The 18,369-nt window shown below is 36.3% G+C and overlaps 1 protein-coding gene across 4 annotated transcripts in view; it reads left to right on the top strand.

The window, feature by feature from the left end:
• Window positions 1–18,369, top strand: part of BRIP1 (BRCA1 interacting DNA helicase 1) — a 180,926-nt gene that overhangs the window by 101,981 nt on the left and 60,576 nt on the right. For all 4 annotated transcript variants that reach the window (XM_045375116.3, XM_005583892.5, XM_015438383.4 and 1 more), the window contains 2 exons: window positions 13,588–13,747; window positions 15,041–15,162. In XM_045375116.3, coding sequence (XP_045231051.2) covers window positions 13,588–13,747; window positions 15,041–15,162 — 282 coding nt within the window. The remainder of the gene's footprint in view (window positions 1–13,587; window positions 13,748–15,040; window positions 15,163–18,369) is intronic.

The following is an 18,369-nucleotide window of genomic DNA, read 5'->3' as shown; positions in this document are numbered from 1 at the left end:
TCAGAGTCCTCAATATTTTAACTAATTTATGAGAGGGAGTGTTTCTTTTCAGAGAGGGCTGTAGGATCTTCACTTCCAGTTAGATTGCCAACAGAGGTCTTACTCTCACTTTAGGGCAGTATTTGTCTATAATATTCCTCCAAGTGCACCTCTGACTGCACCTGTGTTCATTGAAAGTTTGATTCTGAAATATAACCCAGCCTCTTGAGGTGAAGGTTCTGAGTCAAATATTACCAAATAGGCAGTTGTTTCAACAGGAATTCATATTCTTAGTTTTCCTATATTTTCAGTTTGTATTTAGCAAAAATTAAAGATACTCATTTTTACTCTAACTAAAAAAGTTATTTTAAAAAACTACTATTTTTTCATTTTTATTAGTGTTTAAAAGGAACTCTTCTTTTATTTCTAACATATGCCACCTATGGGTACATGTCAACTGAATAAAAGAAAGTAAACATTTAAAACATATGAATACCTCATGAAATGAATAATGAAGACTCATCTTTAGATGGAAAAATATACCAGGTTCTACTTATGAAATAAATTATGTGAATAAGATTACAAAAGATGGTAGTCTGTTTAGGCAGGCCTATTAAAAGCATTAAGACTTGAGTACTGGCTATTAAAGTGAGTAAATGGCAATATTATAAAGTTAAACACATGCCAAAAAACATTTTCCAGAGGACTGGGATTGTAACAATACCATTAATGAGGGCAAAGAGGTCTTAATGCAATTTGCACTTTCTAAAGTTTCAAAAAGAGGCTTTGAGTTAGTGTATTATTAATGTACTGAACATCTGGAACTGTGTAAGAGCTATGGACGTTGAGCAAATGCAGGATTTCCCCACTAGGTTGCATTCGAACTTATTGCCTCCCTAGTGAAATACTAGTTTTAAAGAAGTTTGACAAAATAAAATGACAATATCCAGATAAGACATGGACATTCCAAAGTGTCTTTTAGTTTGTGAGATCTGACTTTTAAAAAAATTGCCTATGAGGTTAACAAATTGAAGTGATGTGAACACCAATTGGTAAATTAAATCATCTCTATCACTATATGTTGACTGGTCTCCCTATATGAATAGTAGTTACCCTTTATGAGCTATTAAGATATTTACAACAAAGATACCTCACATTTTTTATATATGTAAGCCAAAAGACCTGAGAGACAGCTCTGTGTCATTGTACTTTCCTTTAATTTGATTTTTAGGTGCCTAGTTAGGATACCTAAGAGAATTTAACAGTTGAGTTATTTTTGTGTTTGGTTATTTATGTGATTTCTCTGGCAAGACGAAAATAGTTAAGCTGTCTAAATGTGTAATTCGAATGTCACCTGCAATGAGAATATAAAAGCTGTAGACCTAAATATTTTGTTATCTGAAACTGAAAATTTGCTGTAGGCCATTTTCGCTAAAATAAGAGTATGTTTTTGCTATAGAATTGTACTCCAAATTTGCATGTAGCCCCTGTGTTATCCTTAACAAAAGGTTTTAAGGTACTTAAAAAAAAACTCCACTGAAGAAATTAAAATAAACACATTGTGTTCTGTGGAAATGTGTCATAGTCACCAAATTCTCCCTTTTATGAAGTGTTCCTCATAGCTCTTTGCCTGAACTAAAATCTGGATAGACACAGAGGACATACTACTTCGTCAGACCTTCCAAATTGTGACCGTCCTTTCCTCTCATAACTTGTAGTATTTCAGACTTAGTATTCTATTTACTCTCCATTGTTCTTTCTAAATCTTTACCTGTCTGTTTTCTTCTGGAAGGGAGGGGAGAAGAAAGGAAGGGAGGAAGGAATGAGTGAACAAAGTCTCAGCTAGAAAAAACTAGTCTTTCCCCTTCATCTTTGCCATCTTACAAAGCATCTGGATACTCTTATTTTTAATATTTTATGTTATTTTTATTTACTTTTTCAGATAGGGTCTTACTCTATCGCCCAGGCTGGAGTATGGTGGCATGATCATAGCTCAGTGTAGCCTCAACCTCCAGGACTGAAGCAGTCCTCCCATCTCAGCCTCCCACGTAACTGGGATCACAGGCACATACCACCACACCTAGCTAATTTTTGTATTTTTTGTAGAGACAGGGTTTTGCCAAGTTGCCCAGGCTGGTCTCAAACTCCTGGGCTCAAGTGATCCTCCAGCCTCAGTCTCTCAAAGTGCTGGGATTTCAGGTGTGAGCCACTGCACTCAGCCAACTCTTCTTTTATTAAGGACCTTGGCACCTGGTTTTACAGTTATGTTTTACCCCTCCCTACTCTCCTCCCTGACCTTCCATTGTTTTGGACCTTCGTTTTTCATTCATTTATAAAATTCATTCGACGAGTATTTACTGACCACTTTCTATATGTAAGGTACTCTCTGATGTGCCATTGTTTTGGACCTTCATTTTCCATTCATTTATAAAATTCATTCAACGAGTATTTACTGACCACTTTCTATATGTAAGGTACTGTTCTATATACTGGGCAATCAGCAGTAAGTAAAACAGACAAAAATCATTGTCCTTTTGTATTCCAGGGTGAGAGACAGAAAATAAATGAGAGACACAGAAGGCTACTAATATGTTAGATGATATTATGGACTGAATGTTTGTATCCCACCACATTTTTTATGTTGAAGCCCTAACCCCCAGTGTGGCTTTATTTGGAGATGGGGCCTCTAAGGAAGTAATCAAGGTTAAATGAGGTTGTAAGGGTGGGGGCCTTATCTGATAGGATTAGTGTTCTTGTAAGAAGAGACACCAGAAAACTCCATTGCTGTCTCTCCCTGTCCCTCTCTGAATAGAGAGGAAAGGCCATGTGAGGACACAGAGAGAAGGTGGCTGTCTGCAAGCCAGGAAGAGAGCCCTCATCAGATATCAAGTTAACAGGCACCTTGATCTTGGACTTCATAGCCAAGAAGTAAGAAATAAATTTCTCTTGTTTAAGCCACTCAGTCTGTGGCTTAAACTAACAATTTTAAGAAATAAATTTCTGTTGTTTAAGCCTCTCAGTCTGATATTTTTGTGTGGTAGCCTGAGGGGACTAATATAGTTGGTGATAAGTGCTATGTAGAAAACTAAAGCAAGGAAAGGGGGAAAAGAGGATCCTGGGGTTGGAGGTTTTTTTGGGGAGTTTGGAGGATGATCATTTAGAACTTAATTGGATGGTTTCGGAAGGTCTGTCCGAGAAGGTGACAGTGAGTAAAAGTGTAAAGGAAGAGAGGAAGCAAACCACTCTGATTTGGGGGGAATAATGTTCAGATAGTAGGAATCTTGAGATAGGAGAGTACCTAGTTTGAGCAAAAGGAAGCCAGGGTAGCAGAGCAGGACTGAAGTATGGGGAATTGAAGGAGATAAGGTCAAAGAAATAGCTGGGTAAAATCACACCACAGTAAGCATTTAGATTTTGTTTGAAATGCAATAGGAAGCCATTGGAGGCTTTCAACTTAGTTTTAAAAGGATTATGTTGGCTGCTGTATGAAAAATGGACTGTAGAGAGCATAGGCTGAAGCAAGGTGACTGTTAAGGTGTCTGCTCTAATAATCTAGATGATAGATGGTGATGGCTTGGACCACTGTGGTAGCAGTAAAGATAGTGAGAAATGTTTAGAGTCTAGATAAATTTAAAAGTAGTGCTGGCAGGATTTGCTGATGAATTGGATGAGCAGTAATAGAGATGAGGGGCTGGGTGTGGTGGCTTATGCATATAATCCCTTTGGGAAGCCAAGGTGGAGGATTGCTTGAGCCCAGGACTTCGAGACCACCCTTGGCAACACAGCAAGACCTTGCCTGGTTTTTGTTTGTTTGTTTGTTTGTTTTTTTAAAAAGCCAGACATGGCAGCGCATACCTATAGTCCCAGCTACTTGGGAGGCTGAGGTGGGAGGATCGCTTGAGCCCAGGAATGTGAGCCTACAATGAGCTGTGGTCATACCACTGCACTTCAGCCTGAGCAACAGAGTGAGATCTCATCTCTAAAAAGAAAAAAAGAGGAAATAAGGTTTTCTTGCTGGTCCCCCTTTTTTAATCTGTACTCTCCCACTAGGCAATCTCATCTCTATGCATTGTTTTTTAGTTTTATCTTTTGTCATGCTTTCCTAATATATAATTCAATTCTGACTTCTACCTTAAGTACTATGCCCATATATCCAACTGCCATATCAATATTTCCATTTGAATATCTTAAAGGCAACAAACTTAATCTTTCCTTCCAGTCTTGGTCCTTTTCCAGTGTTGCCTGTATGAGTGAATGGTACTGTCTTAGTTCATTTTCTGTTGCTTGTAACAGACTACCCTACCTCAAACTAGGTGATTTATTTTTTAAAACGAATTTATTTCTTCCAGTTACGAAGGCTGAGAAGTGTAAGGCCGAGAGGCTGCATCTGGTGTGGGCCTTCTTGCCGGTGGGAACTCTCTGCTGAGTCCCAGGGTAGCTCAGAGTATCACAGGGCAAGGAGGCTGAGTGTACAAGCTTGAGTCTCTATTCCTTTTTGTATAAAGCCATTAGTCCTTCTCCTGTGATAAACCATTAATACATGACTGGACAAATCCATTCATGAGGGCAGCACTCTTGTTACCCTGTCACCTCTTAAAATCCCCCACCTCTCAATGCTGCCACATTAGAGATTAAATTTCAACATTTTGGAGAGGACAAATGTTCAAAACATAGCAGGTACTGAAATCATATTTGGGCTAATCATATACCTACAGAGCACCTGTGAACCTTTTTCTCCCTTCCCTGTCATGTCCCATCTAACACTATACCTTATTCATTTTAATTTTAAATATTTTTATAACCTGCTGACTTTTCTTTCTCTACAGTTAATTTTCAAAAAGATAAAGTCATGGCGCACATATAAAGTTAACACCTACCACAGATTTTATTAAAATCACTGATTAATGAAGAAAAAGTATGGATTTGGCCAATTCAGAGAGCGTTTAAGGATTTATGTACTTGTAGGCAATTTAATAAAGGAACAGACTAAAAGAAAACTGGTTGATGTACCAGAGGGCAATAAATAGTAACCTTTGGGGTTATCTTTTCTCCTGGACAGAAATGATTTGTATTTGTATTAGACAAAAATATCTAAGTTGAAATATAATTTTGCTAAGTCTGGAACCTTAATTAATAGTGAACAGTGAGTTCAACGAAGTGTATTTCCCTAGATAATCTTCTAGTGGGCTTTTGCCTCCATTTGAAATGGAAAGTTTGTACCGTTTCTTTTTTATCTTATTCTCAAGGTTTGCATATTTTTTCTTAACTTATTCTAATTCAACCTACCGCCATCTCTGGATTAGTATATTAGTAGCCTAAATGTATATGTTATAACCCCTCCTGTAACTCATCATATTAATAATCAGACTAATGTTGATTAATTTTTATATTTTGTATTTGTGAAATATGTGTGTATATAAGTCTACAAAACTAATATGTACATTTTAAATAATAATAAAATGGAGATCTGAGTATCCATCACCCAGCTTAAGAAATAGAACATTATTTCTACATTAGAAGCCTCCGTCTGGCCAGGTGCAATGGGTCACGCCTGTGATCCCAACACTTTGGGAGGCTGAGGGGTGGATCACCTGAGGTCAGGAGTTCAAGACCAGCCTGACCAATATGGCGAAACCCTGTCTCTACTAAAAATACAAAAATTAGCCAGATGTGGTGGTGTCCGCCTGTAGTCCCAGCTACTCGGGAGGCTGAGACAGGAGAATTGCTTGAACTCAGGAGGCGGAGATTTCAGTGAGCCGAGATTGTCCCACTGCACTCCAGCCTGAGTGACAGAGTGAGACTCCGTCTCAAAAAAAAAAAAAATTCCTTCATTTGTTCCTTCCCAGTTGTAACCCCCCGAAAGCTAAAGGTATTAGTTTTGTGAGTTTTTAAAAGTTATATATATATATTTTCTCAAAGAACATATTGTTCTTGAACTTTATATAAATGAAATCATATTTGTTATCTATCTGTATTTGCATTTTTTACTCAACACCTAAAAGTTTGAGATTCATCCTTGTTAATATGTGAGAAACCAGTTCATTTATTTATATTACTACATAGTATTCATTTGTGTGTTCTTTTCAATTTTTGAAATTGTGGTAAAATGCACATAAAATTTACCTTGTTTTTCTTTTTTTGAGACGGAGTCTCGCTCGTCACCCAGGCTAGAGTGCAGTGGCACGATCTTGGCTCACTGCAAGCTCTGCCTCCCGGGTTCACACCATTCTCCTGCCTCAGCCTCCCGAGTAGCTGGGACTACAGGAGCCCGCCACCATGCCTGGCTAATTTTTTGTATTTTTATAGAGATGGGGTTTCACTGTGTTAGCCAGGATGGTCTCCATCTCCTGACCTCATGATCCACCCACCTCGGCCTCCCAAAGTGCTGGGATTACAGGCGTGAGCCACCGCGCCCAACCGCTAAAATTTACCTTTTAAGCATTTTTAAGTGTACAATTTAGTGCCATTGAGTACATTCATGATGTTGTGCAACTATCACCAGTATCCCTTTCTAAAACTTTTTAATCATCCCAGTCAGAAACTGTACTGATGGAACAATGACTTCTGTTTAGCCCCTTCCCTCAGGCCCTGGTAACCTCTGTTCTACTTCCCATCTCTAAGAATTTGTCTATTCTAGGTACCTCATATAAGTGGAATCATATAATATTTGTACTTTGTGTACAAAACTACAGTGGCTTTTTTCACTTACCACAACATTTTCAGGTTTATCCATATTCAAGCATTTGTCAGAATTTCATTCCTTTTATAGTTGAATAATTTTCCATTGCATGTAGGTCATATATTTTGTTTATCTGTTGATTGACACTTGAGTTGTTTCCACTATTTGGTTATTGGGAATGATGCTTCTATAAACATCAACATACAACTATTTGTTTGGATCCTAGTACTTTCAGATATTTGAGGTTATATACTTAGGAGTGGAATTGCTGGATCATATGGTAATTTTATGCTTATGAACTTTTGAGGAACTGCCAGACTGTTTTCCACAGCAGTTGTACCATTTTACATTTGCCACCAGCAATGTGTGACGGTTACAGTTTCTGCATGTCCTTGCAACACTTACTTTTCTTGTTTGGACAGTAGTTATACTATTGGGTGTGAAGTGGGACTTCATTGTGGTTTTGACTTGCAGTTTCCTAATGACTAAGGATGTTGAGCATCTTTTCATGTCCTTTTGGGCCATTTTTTTTTTTTTAATCTTTCAAGAAATGTCTATTAAAGCCCTTTGCCTATATTTGAATCTGTTTGGTTTTTTTGTTGTTCAGTTGTAGGAGTTCTTTATATCTTCTGCATATTAATCTTTTATCAGCCATATGCTTTGCATTCTGTGTATTATCATTTAACTTTCTTGACAGTATCCAAAAAAGTTTTATAATTTTTATGAAATCCAAGTTTATCTGTATTTTTCTGTTACTTATGCTTTTGGTGTCATAGCCAACAAATCATTGCCAAATCCAAGGTCATAAAGCCTTCCATTTTTTTTCTTTTAGAGTTTTATATTTTTTAGCTCTTACAGTAATGTCTTTGACCAATGTTGAGTTAATTTTTGTTTATTATGTAGGCAAGGTGTTACTTCATTCTTTTTACATGTAGTGATCCAGTTTTCTCAACACCATCTGCTGAAAAGAACCTTCATGCATTGTTTCAATAATACAGAAAAGCATTTGACAAAATGCAACACACTTTCATGATACAAATTCTCAACAAGGTAGGAATAGAAGGAAATTACCTGATTATAATAAAGGTCATATGTAAGAAGCTCATAGCATACTCAGTGGTGCAAACTGAAAGGTTTTCCTCTAAGATCAGAAACAGGGCAAGGATGCCCACTCTTGCCACTTCTGTATAACATAGTACTAGAATTCCTAGCCAGAGCAATTAGGCAAGAAAAAGGAATAAAAGTCATTCAAATGGAAAAGCAAAAAGTAAAATTGTCTTTGTTTACAGACATGATCTTTCCTGAAGATCTTATTTTTAAAAAACTGTTAGGACTAATAAATTGAGTAAAGTTGCAATATGCAAAATTAACATACAAAAATCAGTTGTATTTCTATACACTAACAACAAACTGTCTGAAAAGGAAATTAGGAAAACATTTCCATTTGCAGTAGTACCAAAACAAATAAAATACTTAGAAATAAAACTTAAGGAGGTAAAAGACTTGTATATTGAAACCCATAAAACATTTTTATATATACTGTTTTATTTTGATTCTTATTTCCTCTTCTGTTTTCCACAGTGGCTACGCTGTTTTATATTCCCACCAGCAATACACAAGGATTCCAATATCACAACATCTTCACTAACAGTTATTTATTTATTTTTTTAAATAATGGCCTTCCTAAAAGTTGTGAACTAATATCTCATTGTGGTTTTGATTTGCATTTCCCTGATAATTACTGATGTTGAGCATCTTTCCATATACCTGGTAACAGTTTGTATGTCTTCTTTGGAGAACTGTTTATTCATGTCCTTTGCCTGTTTTTCAATTTTTTTAAAATATTGAGTTTCTTAATATATTTTGGATATTAATCCCTTATCAGATATATGGTTTGCAGATATTTTTTCTCATCATTTAGGTTACCTTTCTACTCTTTTTTTTCCTTTTACTGTGCAGAAACCTTTTAGTTTGTTGTGATCCCAATCATATGTTTTACTCTCGTTGCCTGTGCTTTTATGTCATACCCATCAAATCATTGTTAAATCTAGTGTTACAAAAATTTTCTCCTGTATTTTTTTCTAAGAGTTTTTTTTTTTATATAGACAGAGTCTTGCTCTGTCGCCAAGCTAGAGCGCAGTGGTGCAATCTTGGCTCACTGCAACCTCCGCCTCCCAGGTTCAAGTGATTCTCTTGCCTCAGCCTCCCGAGTAGCTGGGACTACAGGCGCGTGCCACCACATCCAACTAATTTTTTGTATTTTTAGTAGAGACGGAGTTTCACCATGTTAGCCAGGATGGTCTCGATCTCCTGACCTCGTGATCTGCTCACCTTGGCCTCCCAAAGTGCTGGGATTACAGGCATGAGCCACTGTGCCCGGCCAACAGTTTGAAATCTTACATTTAAGTCTTTAATCCATTTTGAGTGAACTTTTGTGTATTGTGTAAGATAAAGGTCCAGTTTTACTCTTTTGCATGTGGATATTGTTTGCCCTAAACTATTTGTTGAACAGACTGTCCTTTCCCCATTATGTATTTTTGGCACCCTTGTTGAAGATCAGTTGATCATACATGTGTGGATTTATTTCCAGGCTCTCTATTCTCTTCCAGTGGTCTATATGTCTGTCTTTATGGCAATGCAATTACTATTTTGATTATGGTGGCTTTGTAAGATGTAAATGTCATGAAGCATGATGCCTCTAGCTTTGTTCTTCTTTCTCAAGATTGTTTTGATGATTCCAAGTCATTTGTGGTTGCATATTAATTTTTGTATTTTTTTTCTATTTCTGTAAAAAATGTCATTGGGATTTTGATAGGAATTACAATGAATCTACATTTGTGTTAGTCTTTAAAGTCAGTGGTGCCCAACCTTCTTAGCACCAGGGACTGGTTCTGTGGAAGATAGCTTTTCCACAGACCTGGGTTGGGGGTGGCGGTGATGGTTTCGGGATGAAACTGTTCCACCTCGGATCATCAGGCATTATATTCTCATAAGGAGCATATAACCTAGATCTCTTGCATGCACAGTTCACAATGGGGTTTGCACCCCTATGAGAATATAATGCTGCTGCTGATCTGACAGGAGACGGAGCTCAGACGATAATGCTCGCTCACCTGCCACTCACCTCCTGCTGTGCAGCCTGGATTCTACCAGTACCGGTCTGTGGCCTGGGGGTTGGGGACCCCAGCTTTAAATGTTTCATAGAGGACTGTGCATAGTGGCTCACACCTGTAATCCCAGCACTTTGGGAGGCCAAGGCAAGAGGAGCACTTGAGGACGGGAGTTCAAGACCAACATGGGCAATATAGTGAGACTCTATACCTACAAAAAAAAAAAAACAAACAAACTACCAGGTCATGGTGGCTCATGCCTGTAGTCCTAGCTACTTGGGAGGCTGAAGTAGGAAGACTGCTTGAGCCCAGGAGTTTGAGGTTATAGTGAGCTATGATCACACCACTATACTCCAGCCTGGGTGACAGAGCAAGACTGTTTCTCAAAAAAAAAAAAAAAAAAAAAAAGCAAAGAAATGAAAATAAAAAATTAAATAAATAAAAATATTTTGTAGAATTGACATCGAGGCCATTTATGTCCTTAGCTTTTCTTTGATGGGAGACTTTTTGTTACTGATTCAGTCTCCTTACTAATCTGTTCAGATTTTCTGTTTCTTCATTATTCAGTCTCGGTAGGTTGTATACTAGGAATTTGTCCATTTCATCTAGTTTATTTAATTTATTGGCATATAATTTTTCAGAGTTATCTTTTATTATATTGGTGGCATCAGTGTCTCTTTTTTCATTTCTGATTTTCTCTTTTTTTTCTTAACCAATCTAGGTGAAGACTTGTCAATTCTGTTGATCTTTTCAAAAATCAACTCTTAGTTTTATTGTTTGTTTGTTTTTCTGTTCCATATTTTATTTCTGCTCTAATCTTAATATTTCTTTCCTTCTGTGAACTTTGTGTTTACTTTGTTCTTTTTCTAGTTTCCTGAAGTGTAGAATTGGGTTACTTGAGATCTTTGTTTTTTAATGTTGGCATTTACTGCTATAAACTTTCCTCTTAGTACTGCTTTTGGTGTATCTCTACTTTTGGTATGTTGTGTTTTTTTTCCATTGGTCTCAAGATAATTTCATAACTTTCCTTTTGATTTCTTTTTTGACCCATTCATTGGTTGTTCAAAAGTGCGTTAATTTTAATATTTTTGTAAATTTGCTGGTTTTCTGATGCTGAATTTTAGTTTCATTCTGTTATGGTTGCAAAAGATACCTGATATTAATTTTAATCTTACATTTGTTAAGACTTGCTTTGTTACCTGACACATGATCTGTCCTAGAGAATGTTCCATATACAGTTGTGAAGAATATGTATTTTGCTGCTGTTGGGTAAAATGTTCTATATATGTCTGTTAGGTCCATCTGGTCTCTAGTATTGTTCAAGTTCCGTTTCCTTATTGCTTTTCTCTTTGGGTGTTTTATTCATTACTGAAGGTGAGATATTAAACTTTCCTACTATTCTTATATTGCTGTTTATTTCTCTCTTCAGTACAATCAGTATTTGCTTGCTATATTTGGGTGTTCTGATGTTGGTTGGTATATATTTATAGTTGTTAAATATTCCTGGTGAATTGACCCATTTATCATTATATAATGTCCTTTTATTTTTTTTTTTTGTCTCTTGTGACAATTTTTTACTTAGAATCTATTTAGTATCCTAGAATTGCCACCCCTGCTGTCTTTTGGTTACCATTTATAAGTAATATCTTTTTCTATCCCTTCACTTTCAGCCTATGGATATCCTTAAAGTGAGTCACTTGCAGACAGCATTTTTATCTATCCAGCTCCTTTATATCTTTTGCTTAGAAAATTTAATCCATTTACACTTAAAGTAATGACTGATAGGGAAAGACTTACTATTGTCATTTCAATAATTGTTTTCTGTCTAACTATAGCTTTTTTGTTCCTCTTTTCCTCCCTTGATGTCTTTTTCTGGAGAATAAAAATTAATGTAATAACTTCTTAGCTGTGTTTATAGAATTAAAGTAGTTCTTCCTGTTTAACTAAAGCATATTGTGCAGAAATTAACTATTTTACTAATGTTTTGTTTTATAGTCTTATTAAGAAGTTTATTTCTAAAAATAAAGGTAAAATTGAGGAAATAAATTATCTTATAAAAACTGATCAGTTGCTGTTTTCCAGAGAATTTTGGGTGGTTTCTTATAATGACTCGTCCAAATTGTGTAGAACTCATAGTATATAACAAGCAGATAAAACAGTTCAATTTAAGTAATAATCTCTAATATTAGCTTTTGTCTTTTTCATTTATTCAGCTTTATTCTTTCTTTGCATTTGCTATGTTTCATTTTCTAGCTTCTTGGAAAGAATAGTTGATTCTTTTATGTTGACATTTTAAAAATAAATATATTTAAAGCTATAAATGTATTTCCAAGTATTGCCATTGCTGTATGCCACATGTTTCGAATTGTGAGTGCTTTACTTATTCATAACTAAAGATTTCATGAATTCTACTGTGTTTTTCTATTTAACTCATATGGTTTTTAAAAATATGAGTTTTACAGCCATGTGTATTGGTTCACACCTGTAATTTCAGCACTTTGGAAGGCTGAGTCTGGAGGATCCCTTGAGACCTGAAGTTTGAGACTAGCCTGTTCATCAAAGCACGATCTCGTCTCTACAAAAAATATAAAAATTAGCTGGGTGTAGTGGCATGCACATGTAGTCCCAGCTACTCAGGAGGCTAAGGTGGAGGGATTGCCTGAGCCTAGGAGTTCGAGGCTGCACTGAGCTATGATCTTGCCACTGCACTCCAGCCTGGGTGACAGAAACCCTGTCTCTAAAATCAATCAATCAAGATGAATTTTTGTTTTGGGCTTGACTTTTAATCTACCATGACTTTATATTATTGACTTTTAATCTACCATGGCATAATTGTTTAAATATGTGATCAATATGATAAGGATTGCTTAAAATTTGTGGAACGTCCTTTCGTAATCTAACCTATGGCTGTAAATATTCCATTTGTGCCCATATATATTCTACTTCTTGGCTGAGTCTTTCTTTATATCTTTTTTCAATGCAGGTTATTAATGATGATCAGATATTCAGATAATGAGCTTATCTGCCTATATACTTAGTAAAGTGATCTTAAATCATCTTCATTTGAAGACTATTTAAGAATATTAAGAAACTTCACCTTAGGTTTAAAGAGAGAACTTAAAGTTTATTAACTTTGACAGAGATTTTTTGTTTTTCGCTTTTGCTTTTGAAATTGCCAAGATAGTAGTGGTAGTAGTGGTAGTGGTGGTAGAAATTGCTGAGATAATAGTAGTAGTAGTAGTAGTAGCAGTAGTAGTAGTGGTAGAAATTGCCAAGATAATAGTAGTAGCAGTAGTAGCAGTAGTAGTAGTGGCAGTAGTAGTGGTAGAAATTGCCAAGATAATAGTAGTAGTAGTAGTAGCAGTAGTAGTAGTGGCAGTAGTAGTGGTAGAAATTGCCAAGATAATAATAGTAGTAATAGTAGCAGTAGTAGTAGTGGCAGTAGTAGTGGTAGAAATTGCCAAGATAATAATAGTAGTAATAGTAGCAGTAGTAGTAGTGGCAGCAGTAGTGGTAGAAATTGCCAAGATAATAGTAGTAGTAGTAGCAGCAGCAGCAGCAGCAAAGTTGGTGGTAATTGTAACAGCAGCAGCAAACTATGTGCCAACACCATTCAGATCTCTCTAAATCTGTTAATAAATTTAACCCCATAAACACTCTATGAGATATATTGTTTTCTTCATTTTATAGATGAGAAAAGACACAGAGAGATTAATATACTTGCTGTAGTCACATTGTAGTCACATTGGCTTAAACAAATGGAGGAAAGTTTGTTTAGCTAGACACACAAAAAATAATTTTTTTCTTTCCTCTCTTTAGTTACTAGAAAAATTAAAAGAACGTTGGCTCTCTACTGGTTTATGGCATAATCTGGAGTTGGTGAAGACAGTCATTGTAGAACCACAGGGAGGAGAAAAGACAAATTTTGATGAATTACTGCAGGTGTACTATGATGCAATCAAATACAAAGGAGAGAAAGGTAACTGGAAATTATTTCATGGTTGGTGAAAAAATATTTTTTATTACAAAGTAAGAAGGTACAATTATAATTTTGTATTTTTAAATGAATTACACTTAAGAGAAAAATTATAATCCTGAGTGAAAAGAAAATAAACTGGGTAAAGAAATTCTTTTAATTGTACTTGTTCTCCTGTGAATATTTTCACTTGGGTATGCTGATTCAACTTTAAGAAAAATGATGCCATCATCTCACAGGCTTCAGTGCACTACCTGAAATATTTTGTGCAAAAAGACAGGATATATATAAATATATTCCTTACTAGCCAAATGAGACCTATATTTTGATGCAATTAGTACACTTGGTGCTTATATTCTATTACATAAGATAAACTTGAATTTTCAAAACATAACTGAAAACTTAATTCCAAGTTAGAGCATATCCATGAAGAGTTTGATGTGAGGCCAGGCGTGGTGACTCTTGCCTGTAATCCTAGCACTTTGGGAGGCTGAGACGGGCAGATCACTTGAGCCCAGGAGTTTCAGACCGGCCTGGGCAACATGGTAAAATCTTGTCTCTACAACAAATACAAATATTAGCAGCTTGTGGTGCATGTGCCTATAGGTCTAACTACTTGGGAGGCTGAGGTGGGAGGATCACCTGAGCCTAAGAGGTCAAGGCTGCAGTGAGCTGTGATTGTGCCACTGCACTCCAGCCTGGCTGACAGAGTAAGACCCTGTCTCACAAAAAATAAAAATAAAAAAATAAAATAAAATAAAAAAGTTTGATGTGAAGGGATAGTAATAGTTTATGAACAATGCAAGAAAGAGGTAATATAGCATGTCAGTATCTTTTTATGGTGTTCTCTGTTTTAAATACTTTTAAATATATTGATTCCATATGATATGTATTATCAATTAAAATTATTTCAGTTATTCTGAGAATTTTACTTTCAGGTGTAAAGGTAATAATGCAACTTCAATTTTTATGAAATAAACCTGTTTATAATCACATGGTTCATATGCAAGTTGCTATTCTGACATGTTTTTATTGTATAAGTTATCTGGAAGATGCACAGTTTGTAAATTGGTTTGCTACCCTTTTGCATATAAATGTAATTTTGTTTCCCTTATTTACTTAAAGACATTGAACTGTTAAAACTTTATCTCATAATAGTGTTTTATTTTGATTATTTTAAATTTGCTACTATAATTACTATTTTATAATTACTATAATTATATATCAGGTATTTTCAAAATGCCAAGAATAAGCAATTTCTGATAATTTTGGATATGCTTTTTTCTGTTGTTTAAGATGGCGCTCTCCTGGTAGCAGTTTGTCGTGGTAAAGTGAGTGAGGGTCTGGATTTCTCAGATGACAATGCCCGTGCTGTCATAACAATAGGAATTCCTTTTCCAAATGTGAAAGATCTACAGGTAGGCCATCAAAACTTTAAGTTTTATTATTACAGGAGTCATTGGTTTTGTATAAAGTTAATTGCAGGGATCCCTCATTTTATTGAGCTTTGCTTTATAGTGCTTTTTTACAAATTGAAGGTTTGTGGTAACCCTGCATTGTGCAAGTCTGTCGGCACCATTTTTCCAACAGCATGTGGTCACTTGTTTCTGTGTCACATTTTGGTTAATTCTCACAATATTTCAAACCTTTTCATTATTATTATATCTGTTAGAGTGATCTGTGATAAGTGATCTTTGATGTTACTATTGTAATTGTTTTGGGGCGCCTCATACTGTACCCACATAAGAGAGCGAACTTAATTGATAAGTGACATATGTATGCTAACTGCTCCACTGACCACCCTTCCCCCATTTCTCTGTCCTCGGGACTCTCCATTCCCTGAGAGACAACAATACTGAAATTAGGCCAATTAATAACCCTACAGTGGCCCCTAAGTGTTCAAGTGAAAGGAAGTATTGCATGCTTCCTACTTTAAATCAAAGATGAGACATGATTAAGCTTAGTGAGCAAGGCATATTGAAAACTGAGACAAGACAAAAGCTAGGCCTCTTGCACCAACCAATTAGCCATACTGTGAATGCAAGGGGAAAGTTCTTCAAGGGAATTGAAAGTGTTACTTTAGCAAATGTACAAATAATAAGCAAACAGCCTTATTACTGGTATAGAGAAACGTTTAGTGGTCTGGAAAGAAGATTAAACTGTCCATAACATTCTCTTAAGCCAAAACTTAATTCAGAGCAAGGCCCTACCTCTCTTCAATTCTGTGAAAGCTGAGAGAGGTGAGGAGGCTGCAGATGAAGCTAGCAGAGGTTGTTTCATGAGGTTTAAGGAAAGAAGCCATCTCCATAACTTAAAAGTGCAAGGTAATGCAGCAGGTGCTGATGGAAGCTACGGCAAGTTATCCAGAAGATCTGGACAAGATAATTGATGAAAGTGGCTATGCAAAACAACAGATTTTCAGTGTAGAAGAATCAGCCTTCTGTTGAAAGAAGATGCCACCTAGGACATTCATAGCTAGAGAGGAGAAGTCAATGCCTGACCTCAAAGCTTCAGAGAACAGGCTGACTCTCTTGTGATGGGCTAATGCAACTGGTGACTTTAAGTTGAAGCCAATGCTCATTTAACATTTTAAAAATCCTAGAGCCCTTAAGAATTATACTAAATCTACTCTGCCTGTGCTCTATAGATGGAACAACGAAGTCTTCATGACAGCATATCTGTTTACAGCACGGTTTACTGAACGTTTTAAGTCCATTATTGAGATCCACTCCTCAGAAAAATCAATTCCTTTCAAAATATTACTGCTCATTAACCATATATGTGGCACTCAAGAACTCTATGGAGATGTACAAGGAGATTAATGTTGTTTTCATGCTTGCTAACAAAACATCCATTCTGCAGCCAATGAATAAAGGAGTAATTTCTACTTCCAAGTCTCGCATTTCACAAGGCTGTAACTGCTATAGATAGCGATTCCACTGATGGATCTGGACAAAGTCTATTAAAAACCTTCTGGAAAGGATTCACCGTTATAGATGCCATTAAGAACATTCATGATTCATGGGAGGAGGTCAGAATATCAACACCAGCAGGAGTTTGGAAGTCATTGATTCCATCCCTCATTGGATGACTCTGAGGGAGTTAAGAGTTCAGTGGAGGAAGTAACTGTAGCTGTGGTGGAAATAATAAGAGAACTAAATTAGAAGTGGAGCCTAAAGACATGAGTAAATTGCTGCAATCTCATGAGGAAACTTAAACAGATGAGGAGTTGCATTTTATGGATGAGCAAAGAAAGTGGTTTCTTGAGACAGGAACTATTCTTAGTAAAGATGCTATGAACATTGTTGAAATGACAACAAAGGAGTTAGAATATTAAATAAACTTAGTTCATGAAGCAGCAGCAGAATTTGAGAGGCTTGACTCCAATTTTGAAAGAAGTTTTATGATGGGTAAAATGCTATCAAAGAGCATCTTACGCTACAGAGAAATCTATTGTGAAAGGAAGAGTCACATGATAGAGCAAATTTCATTGTTGTCTTATTTTAAGAAATTGCCACGGACATTCCAACCTTAGCAACCACCACCCTGATCAGTCAGCAGCCATCATTGAGGCAAGACCCTTTGCCAGCAAAAAGAGTGACTCACTGAGGGCTCAGATGATCATTAGCCTTTTTTAGCAATAAAATATTTTCAAGTTAAGGTATATGCATTTGCTTTTGAGACATACTGCTGTTGCCCACTTAATAGACTGCAGTATAGTGTAAACGTAACTTTTGTTATGTGTTGGGAAACCAAAAAATTCATGTGACTTACTTTGTTATGATATTCTCATTATTGGGGTGGTCTGGAACCAAATTTGCAATGTCTCTCAGGGATGTCTGTATACATTTTCCTGTATCCTTAGACATTTTTAAGTCTTTGGTGAATCTGAATGAGTGAGAAAAGTTTAGTAGATGTAGATTTTATTTTATTTTCAATTTACACTGTCTTTTGGTCAACGAGAGTTATTTTCAAAGTCTGGTCCTGGGTCAGGTGCATTGGTATCACCTGGGAACTTAATAGAAATAAAGACTTTCAGGCTCATCCAGACCTGCCGAATCAGAAACTCTGGAAGAGGAAACCAGCAATTTGTGTTTTATGTCTTTTAACCACAGACTTATGGGTTTCTCCGGGGAATCTTGGGGTCTTTTGTCCACCTGGCTCCCTTCTCTCCAGTGTCCTGCCTTGCAGATTTTGTGATTTAGTCACTCCATATTCTGATCTCTTCCACCTCAGCTCAACAGGACCACTGCACTCTGCTTGTACTTTAATGCTCTGTGCTGTGGTCAGGAAATTATACCCAAGCAGAGAACTGGGATAATGGAGTTCACCTAATGAATTCCACTTAGCTCCAGAATTACTGTCTTGTGCTGTTTGGTGTCTACTACCTGAAAACAGTTGCTCTGTTTTGCCCGGTTATGCGATTACTTACAATGGAAGAAATACTCTCAAACCAGTTACTCAATCTTGGCCAGAAACAGTTGTATCTCATCATCACTGATTGTTTCCTAAACAATATATTTGAAAAACTATAGTAATAATTTGAGCCTAAGTTGAAGTTATTGTTCATCAAGGAGGATTTTCTTTTACTTCCTACAGGCATTGGAAAGTGCTGGCAATCTGAG

Source organism: Macaca fascicularis, chromosome 16 (assembly GCF_037993035.2).
Source record: "Macaca fascicularis isolate 582-1 chromosome 16, T2T-MFA8v1.1".
Classification (NCBI taxonomy): domain Eukaryota; kingdom Metazoa; phylum Chordata; class Mammalia; order Primates; family Cercopithecidae; genus Macaca; species Macaca fascicularis.
Note: the sequence above shows the minus strand (reverse complement) of the source record. Positions and strands in the feature narration are given on the sequence as shown.